The sequence below is a fragment of the Numida meleagris genome, chromosome Z (assembly GCF_002078875.1).
Source record: "Numida meleagris isolate 19003 breed g44 Domestic line chromosome Z, NumMel1.0, whole genome shotgun sequence".
NCBI classification, from domain to species: Eukaryota; Metazoa; Chordata; class Aves; order Galliformes; family Numididae; genus Numida; species Numida meleagris.
The window spans coordinates 34,209,329-34,219,042 of record NC_034438.1 but is presented as its reverse complement, the minus strand read 5'-3'; the positions used below and the strand labels follow the sequence as shown (position 1 = coordinate 34,219,042).

General features: G+C 43.9%; 1 protein-coding gene across 1 annotated transcript; it reads left to right on the top strand.

Moving 5' to 3' along the window:
* On the top strand, positions 1,070 to 6,094 carry RPS6 (ribosomal protein S6). The gene is made up of 6 exons (XM_021381222.1): positions 1,070 to 1,235; positions 2,030 to 2,161; positions 3,043 to 3,253; positions 3,838 to 3,984; positions 5,060 to 5,217; positions 5,883 to 6,094. Exons 1-6 carry the CDS (start codon positions 1,230 to 1,232, stop codon positions 5,976 to 5,978), a joined length of 750 nt encoding a protein of 249 aa, XP_021236897.1. The 5' UTR covers positions 1,070 to 1,229; the 3' UTR covers positions 5,979 to 6,094.

Sequence of the window (9,714 nt, the reverse complement as noted above, 5' to 3'; positions counted from 1 at the left end):
GTCCTTGCCAGCCAGTAGTTCAACTCTTCAAATCTCTTTTTCAAACACTGTCAACAAATGTGTAATGCTAAGGCTGTGCACAACGCTTCTCCAAACAACCATTCCCTTTTCCTCTCTGCTTTCTAAATGACATGAGGCAAAGTGAAAATCACTAAGAAATACCACTTTCATCGGTATACCTGAGTAACAAAATCATGTTACTTTGTGTTCAGCCATTGCACTGTTCAGTCAGCTGGCAATGTTCTCCTAAAGATGCAGACAATCACGCTAGGATTTTGGTTGTGCAATTCCCATGTTTTTATTGTAAAAGAATTTCATTTTTAACAACATTTGAGAGTAACATCTGTACTTGAGAACAGACATGCCCCACATCTTGGAATTAGGTGTCAGATGGAAAAGCTCTGTTACAGACTTCAAATGCAGCAAGCTCTCTTCAAAGCAAGCCTGAGCCTTGGTTTTTGCTTCCCTGAAGATAGCTAGGCTTCTTCAGCATTCCCAGTTCCTTTAAGCAGACCCTCTCCCAGATGCAAGCTGCTTGCAACTTCTCGAGTCTCTGGCTGTGGTTTGTCAGTTGCATTAGTCCTGGACTTCTCCTGTTCCTGCTCTAAGCAGATATTACAACTGCTAAATTTGATCTCTTCTGCATCAAAAATAAAACAAACAAACAAACCAAACCCTACTCATTATCCATCCTTGGCCAGTTCATAAAGTTAGCACAGTGGATACAGTCACATTAGCTGAAACCAATTCCACTCTGAAGTTAGGAAAACAAAAGCAAGAAGTGGAAGGAAAGAAGTGCATTTCTAGTAATTAGCAAAGCCGTCTGCTCAGTTTCCACAATGGATAGTTACTCAAGCTACAGCGACCACGCAGCCACGTGCCCTCTTGGGAGGGCCCTCACACCGGCCCGTGACGTAGCCGCCCGTCGGCCAGCATCTGCGGCAGTACCGGGCTTTAGGTAGGCCTAGAGCTCTCTTTCCCAAAATAAGACAGCAGCCTTGCAGCCCACTAAGCAAGGACCACCCTCAACCACCGCCTACTACTGACAGGCCGGAAGCCACCTCCCGCCATGTCCCCGGGCGAGAGAGACCTCGCTCGCAATTGGGCAGCCGCGGTCACGTGGGGGCGGGCGCGGCGCCGATGGGCCGCTCTCGCGAGGCTTGGCGAGTGTATGTGCTGGTTGCGGGCGGAAGTGCGGCCTTTTTGTGCGGCGGCGCGGCGCAGCGAGGATGAAGGCAAGGCTGTGAAGGCGGCCGGGGCAGCTTCGGTGGGGGGGGGCTGGCTGGCGTCCTGCGCCACTAATGAGCCCGGCGCTTCCGATGGGGCGCGATGGGCTGCGGCGGCGGGCTCGGGGTGCCGCTGTGGGCCGGATGGCGGTGGATTGCGGGTTGGTCGCGGGTGGTTCGAGATGGCGGCCGCGCCGTTCCGTGCCCCGTGCTAGGGCCTCTATCCAGGCTGGGGGCTCCGAGTTACGGGTCGAATCGCTCTGCTATGGGACTCCTTTCGGCGGGGAAGAGTAGAAGGTTCACACTGGGATTAGCGGAGTCCGGCAAGGAGTACTGGAGCTGGGCCTGCGCCTGTGGCCTTGTCTTGGGGGAAGTGCTAGGTAGCTGTCCTCGAGGTTACGGGCCTTGCAGTAGCCCCCGCGAAACACAGGTGGTGACCAAGGTATAGCGCGGCTATCTCAGGTTGCTCGTGTTGTTTCTTCGATTTAATATGCGCGAGGAAGGATGCATGGTTTCCTGTTTTCTGTACTGTCATTTGCTTGGTGGCGGTCTCCTTAGAGGGCACAGTGCACTAGTTGTGGTGAAGAGAGTTCTTTGTAACAGAAGGCTTTGTGTCATTTTTAGCACACACAGATCTGCCTGGTTCTGTGCGTGTACTAATAACATGTTACTGCTAGTAAGCAAATAGAAGCTTTGGAATTTGAAATGTTAAGGTGAAGCCAGCAGTTTAATACTAATTTTCTCTGGAAATGACATGTGAGAAGCTTCAACGAAATCATTTATTATTATTTTACTATTTTTAGCTCAACATCTCTTTCCCAGCTACTGGCTGCCAGAAGCTCATTGAAGTGGATGATGAGCGCAAGCTGAGAACATTTTATGAGAAGCGGATGGCCACGGAGGTTGCAGCTGATTCTCTTGGTGAGGAGTGGAAGGTAAGAGTCAGAAAGATGTGTGAAGCATAGTCAGATTGCTTAAGTTTTCTAGTTGTGCAGTTGATAGAGTATTTGTATGTTATACATCTGGCAGGTAACTTGAAAGCATCTATTAAAATGATATTGAATTTAATTAACTGGCTAGGTTTTTAGTTGTTTTTTTTTTTAATCCATGTGTTTTAGACAGTCTTGCTGGACTTCTTATTAGTTTTCTGTTCTTGATTTGGGTACCCTGAAAGCATTCAAAACAAATGAAGACTGTACCACAAAAGTCTTAATTCTGTACTGAACAGGCACAAAGAGCGTTTAAACTATTAAGTGCATATGAGGAAAAAGCGTGTTGAGCTTGATAGATGGGTTTGGAATAGCCAAATGTTGATACGGGCAGTCCAGCTGAGCTTGAATAAGCTGATCTTTGTTTCTGCTGTCTCCCCAAGGAAGACAGTAAAAGCTATTTTTCTTTTTTGCCTGTGTGTCTGTAATATAACCTCTCATGTTGTATGCACGTATGCAGCTGGTGGTGTTATCAGACTTTGGTTAGGCTCAGCATGAAGGACAAGAAAAGGCTGGCAGTAAGAGGAAGGGGCTTAGTTTGGTGTGTTTTATGGAAACTTGTAATAAATAGAAATTTGCTTCGTGGATAGATATTTGAAAATAAATACTAGCTGGGGTATGTAAATATATGCTTCACATCTGTGTTGAGTAAAAAGCCTGAACTGTTGAAATGATCTTGGTTAAAGAAGTACTCAGCAGTCTGCAGTTACAGTAACTTTTCTGGTGGTGAGGTGGCTGTTAGGAACAGGATGTTGTCATCTCCACCTCTTTTCCTTGAATTGATAGGGGCCTGAGCAACTAAAAGGTGTATTTCTCTGTTTTTACAGGGCTATGTTGTCCGGATCAGTGGTGGCAATGACAAACAAGGTTTCCCCATGAAGCAAGGTGTCCTTACTCATGGACGTGTCCGCCTTCTCCTCAGCAAGGGCCACTCCTGCTACCGCCCCAGGAGAACCGGAGAGAGAAAACGCAAATCTGTTCGGGGTTGCATTGTTGACGCTAACTTGAGTGTTCTGAACTTGGTCATTGTGAAAAAGGGTAAGGGCCTGGATGAAGCAGTTAGTAGGTAGAAGTAGGCACTCGGAAAGAACCTGCTTGATAGTGGCTGTAAATTTATATAGAATACGAACACTATCTCAATAGTCTAAATGCACATTGCAGTTCTTTCTGAGCATTGTATTGTAACTTTCAAAACTGGTCACTGGTAACTGAAATATTTTCACTATCACTGGCAATATTATTGCATTAAATCTGAAGGCGCAGTCAGGAGTGGCACTAGTGGCAGGTGCACCCCAGGGATTATCTACGTAAGTTGCTCAGAAAGTAATTCCTTCTATGTATTTCCATGGAAACTCAACAAGAACAAAGTACAATAATGCTATTTGATAGAACAAGTTCTCAGCTACAAAACCCTACTTTTCAACATAGGCGCCACCATTAGCTATACATTTTCACTAGCAATGAACAAGAGCAAATGTAATAAAATAGGAGGGTTTACTTTTGCAGCAGCCCTCGTAGTATCTTGATTTATAATGCATTTCAAACTGTAGTTGTTTTTATAATTTAAGAGATGTTTAGTAGATGCAGGATTAATTAACATATCTATACCTGTTTTATCAAAGGTGAAAAGGATATTCCTGGGCTGACAGACACAACTGTGCCTCGTCGTCTTGGTCCGAAGAGAGCTAGCAGGATCCGCAAGCTGTTCAATCTCTCTAAAGAAGATGATGTTCGCCAATATGTTGTGAGGAAACCTCTTAATAAAGAGGGTAAGAACTCAGGTTTTGCAGCACTGTGGTTGCATGTAATTGTCAGCAGGTACTGAGTCTCATGCAGCAAATGATTTACAATAATAGAGCAAGGGGTTTACTGTTGTAGTATTAAAGCTCTGTCAACTCTTAAGGTATGGATATGAAATTGACATTTCCCTTTTTCCCTCATTTCCATCCTACCACTCGTCTCTCAATCTACTTTGGCACAGTTTGGGCTTAAATACTTAATAGGCTGTGATGTCATTATTGTTGGTTCTAAGAATAGTCTGACAACAATTTTAATAAAGGATTAATCTGATGTAGAATGTCCTTAAAACATTTATATTAGGTAGAGGGGAGGAGCAGGAGTGTTTAGAAGGTAGTAACGTAAAGGCTTCCCCAGCGCTTTGAACAACCTACAAAATGATATTTTGTTGAGAGGGCCATGTTCTGCTTCCCACGTGTCTCGTATTTACACTGTGTAATGTGTTTCTGTTGCATTTGATCAGATAACAAAAATGGTGAGGATTTTTAAAATAACAAACATGGTTGAGCATTGGCACTATGGAAGCTTCTTAGGAAAAAGACTGCAAAGTGAAATTTCATTTTCTGCATCATATGAACTATAGTGTCTATTAAAGACTGTGATCCTGGTGGACATAAGACAGTGCTTGTGTCTACTGTAGTTAAGCAAGATTGATTAGTGACATTTTACAGATATGTATGTATTGTTTGTAATAGAATTCTGAAAGCTTGTTCTGAAATTTAGATGATAACTTTCCAAATTCTTAAAATGTTTTAGGTGCAGGGAAAATGTTTTCTGACAGGTATTGTGAGAAGCAAGGTATTTTCATAAAACTGCAGGGATTTAGAGATGCAGTACTTAATGTTTCCCTATGATAATAAATCAGTGTTAAGACTGTACTTCGCTAATGGTATGTGTGACAGCAGCTGGAGCACTTTTCCTGCACTGTTTGTACTGTGCTAAGTCTTACTGTTAGAGTAAGTGGTATGTACCGTTTTACAGTGGCCGGGGGGGCTTAGAGCCTCTTTGGAAGATAGTTTGTCTCACTACTGATTTATAACTCTTAAGGTAAGAAACCGAGGACCAAGGCTCCTAAGATCCAGCGACTAGTGACTCCTCGAGTTCTGCAGCATAAGCGCAGACGTATTGCTCTGAAGAAGCAACGCACTCAGAAGAACAAGGAGGAGGCAGCAGATTACGCGAAGCTCTTGGCAAAGAGAATGAAGGTGTGTGTGCCCCTCCGAACATGGCTATTATCTCATACCTGAGAATCATGGGATTTGATAAGCTTGACTGTACAAGTAAAAATGTACTGTACATAGATAACTTTGACTGGTATCTGAATGCAGGTGTGAATGTTTCTAGCAAACAACTTCGTGAGAGTTGCTATTTTCTTTTGCCAGTGCTGAGAAAGTAGTTGAGTTGATGGGTCTGATCTGTTCCTGAGAGCTACTTCTGAAGAAAATGATGGGCAGCTATAGTCTGTGACAGTGATAAGTTTTTGCAGTACTGATTTCAGTTCTAATTAATTTGAGTCTGACTAGGATGCTCCATTAGAATCCAGAGTTTGTGCTTGAACGTAAAGCAACAGTGATTGCTGAAGTAATACTCTTAGGGTATTTAGCACAGTATTGAGTGTTCTGTGACTTTCAGACTGCTGGAAGGTAGAGCTCTCGGATGTCCTGAAGTCTTTGTTAGTATTTTCACTGTTATTTTGGACACTGTTCTGTATGGTTGAAGACATTACGGGTCTGTACAGGTTTGGTACCTACGGAATTCTTTTGGTCCAGGAAGAATTTAATGCTGGATTTGCTTTAATGATTTTAAGTGCTTGATAATGTCTAACATAACACTGTGCACTTCTTGATGCTTTTTTGTTTGTTTGTTTCAGGAGGCCAAGGAAAAACGCCAGGAGCAAATTGCTAAGAGACGCCGGCTTTCTTCATTGAGAGCTTCTACATCTAAATCTGAGTCAAGTCAGAAGTAAAGATGTAAATGATACTGAAAATAAAACCCTTTTGAGGTTAAATTTTACTGTGAGACTTCCAGTGAATATAATTCCTGGCTATGTCTTCAAATAAATTTTAGTCCAGACTAACTGCAGCACTCAGACCTATGTGGAACCTCAGTCCTTGGTCTTGAATCTGTTCTTTTTAAGAACTTGCAATGCTTTTTGTGAAAAGCTCTAATTTACCTTGTGCATACATACAGATTTTTACAAGCAAGAATTACCTGCTGCAGCAAAATCAGATTTCATGTTTCAGGAGTGGTTTGATTTTTTTCCAGTCTTAAGCATTAGATAGTGTTTCCAGATGAGGAAAGAAGCCACTTGATTTTGAGCAGACAGTAAAGTCTGCTGCCTTCAGGTGATTCTTGGCAGAGTTAAGTCCAAATATTTCACCATTTTGCTCTTCAAATCAATACTGATACAAAGAATGACTAAGCCATCTACTGGAATGTTTAATTATTTCACTCTAGGTTAAGTCCAGGTAGTCTGCATGTAATTAGAATGTGTGTATTTTGACTCGAGTTTGTGGAGCTCTATTAGTCCTACAGGAATTCTGTTGTGACTACATGTAAATTAATTGATGTTGGAATAATATGTGGCAAGTAGATTTTTAGGTACCCTTAAAATAGTATCTACTTGAATATTTTGTTCACATACAACTTCTCTACTGAGTGTGAAAACTTGAGTTCATAACGCTTTACCACCTCTGTAGAAATCAGAGCTGCTGAACAAGTGGTTTGATGTCTGTTGATTAATGGACATGGAAGATTCAAATTAACCATCCTTGAATTCTGATTTGAATTAGGGATTGTAGCATAATCACTGCCAACTCAGAGGAGGCTAATGAGGTAGTGTTCAATCTCTGTCTATCTGTTAGCACTTCACAGCTGTCCCACAGTAGGTTCTGCAGTAACATACATGACAGTATGACGCGAGAAAATAAAGGGGAAAAAAGCCAAAGGAAACTTGAAGAGATGTAGAGGAACATCTCAGCTATTCTGATCATCAGACAGAGTCAATCTTTTCCAACATTTTCTGGGAGGGACGTCAGTCATCAGGTCTCAGCCTTCTATAATGCATGGAGACGGTAACATTTCCTAGCAATTTTAAGTGAGTACTTCCTCAGTTGTTAATTTACACCAACTGCCTCTTGTCTTGGCACAGGTGTACTGCTTCTGGCTAGAACTGAGGTTTCCTGCCCCTCCAAAAGCCAGGAGGCTGGAAGTGAGCAAAAGGTGGAGAGGGGTCACAGGGCGGACAAGCTAAGTCACACTCAGCAGTAAAAGCTGGGAAGGGAGAAGAGGGGACACTGAAAGCGTCTGTCTTCCTAACTCCTATGTACATTGAGGCCCTGCTTCCCAAGACATGGTTGAACGTTGCTTGTTGATGGGAAATAGAGAAGAATTCTTTCCTCCCTCTGCTTCTGCATGGCTGTTTTATTTATATTTTCTCTAATGAAATTACTTAACCCATCAGCCTTTTTTCATCTTATTTTCTCCTCCCTGTTCTTTCAGGGAGGGGGGGTGAGAGAGTGGCTTGGTGGAGCTTAGCTGTCTACCAGTGTGAAACCACCCCAGCAGGGCACCAGTGGGAATGGTAGCAATGTCTTCTCCCTTGCTGCCTCATCAGATGCTTATACCACTAGATGAGATCTTCCTCATCCAGCCTCCTGAATCTTCTCTAGGCTGGCCAGTTCCAGCTCTCAGCATCTATGTCTGATAGAGGGTTCAAGTCCTTCATCATTTGTGTGGTTTCTGTCTATATCTTTCCTGTACTGGGGAGCCTGGACTAGGACACAGCACTGAGAAGCAAGGGGAAATCACCTCTGTTCACCTGCCCGTGCTATGCTTAGTTTATCCTTTTTGTTGGCTTTCATGTGAAGGCATGGTACTCGGTCATGCTGGCGTCCCTTAGGAACCCTAGGTCCTTTCTGACAAGCTGCTCTCCAGCCCATGCTGGTATGTGAGGTTATTCCTCTGCAGGAGTAAAAAGCTTGCTGAACATGGCTTGGAACAGGAACAACGAAAGCTTCCTCCTGTTGGCTTCTTCCAGTGTTGCCTTCTTCAGTGACATTCTCTCAGATTCCCGCTCTTACTGGGGCATAGGAAGAAACAGTTCCTTCCTCCCTGCAGCTTCAAACATAAATCCTGCATTCATGCTTCCTTGGCCACTTCTCAAATACCTGCATAAGTGCTAGCACCAATTTATCTCAGGGCAGTTCTTGTTAAGCTCTTCTCCAGACTCCTTTCAATAGGCCCAATTAAAGGCAACCGATTAAAAAGGAGGTGTAATATTTTTAGCAAGCAGCATTATTGAAGATGGCAGAGGATCTGTGACCAAAGAAACAAAAAAACAACCCAAAGTCTGTGTGATACAAGATTATAAAAGAAATGTCCAGAAGACAAACTATTCCTGCAATTCCTAACTCCTGATAATCTCCACAAGCTGCTTCTGATATGTATATTTGCTTCTTCTGTTATTTTTACTAGCAGATTAATGAACTGGCCTCCACAAAGGGGAGAGTTTGAAAGACATTGAATCAGAAAGGCCTGAAGTACTTGCCAGTAACTGGCAATATCTACTGTTTAAATTTCATCTTATTCTCAAATTTATTTATTGTTATTTAGAACCTAAGCATGAGAACAGGAGGTACGAGGCCCACCAGCATCTCTTGTGATCTGCAAGGGTGCATAAGCGTAACTCAGTAACATCACTGCTAAGTCAGTGAAATATACAGACCTCACAGCAAGCACTAAGCACGCAGCCATGAACCTGTTCTCATGCACCTGATTAACAATGCTTCTCCTGGTGACCAGAGAGCAGTGTATCTGATTAGGAACCCAGGGTCCATTTCTTCCCTGTAAACACAGCTTCTGCCTCCTTCAGCCCCTTTTTCATTTTTTTCTCTACCTCTTCTAGTCTTCCTATGTATATATGGTTTGTTTACGGTCCCTCAGAGCCATCTTCCCTTATGAACAAAATCTGCCCAAGACAATTGTACCCAGAGTGGACAACGGCTGAAGTTCCAGATGGAGATCATTGACAAGTGGTGTCCTTCAGCGGTCAGCTCTGGGACCAACGTGCTTTAATATCTCCATTAATTATATTAACAGTGGGATTGAGTGCACCCTCAGCAACTTTGGGGGTGACACCAAGCTGTGGGGTGTAGTCAACACACCTAAGGGACGAGATACCACCCAGAGGGACCTAGACAGGCTTGAGCAGTGAGCCCAGGAGAACCTCCTGAGACTCAACAAATCCAAGTGCCAGGTCTTGTGATTGGGTCATGGCAACACCTGCTATCAGTACAACCTGAGGGATGTAAGATTAGAGCACAGCCCTGCCAAAAAGAACCCGGGTGTACTGGTGGATGGGGAGCTGGACATGAGCTGGCAATGTGCCCTCACAGCCCAGAAAGCCAACTGTATCCTGGGGTGCATCAAAAGATGAATGGCCAGAAAGTCAAAGGAGGTGATCCTGCCTCTCTACTCTGCCCTGATGAGGGCTCCCAAAGGCATGAGCTCCTGCTCAGGAAGACTCTGGGGCTTGGAGAAACTCCAGGCTCAAGGAAGACTAAGCAGAAGGCAGGGAACGCCCCTCTGAATGAGAGAGGGCACCCCAGGAGCTCTGGCTCACAGCAGCCATTCTGCGAAGCAGTGGCAGGATGCACGCCAGGGCCGCCTGCTCCTCCCAGTCTGCAGGCACTCCCATTCTC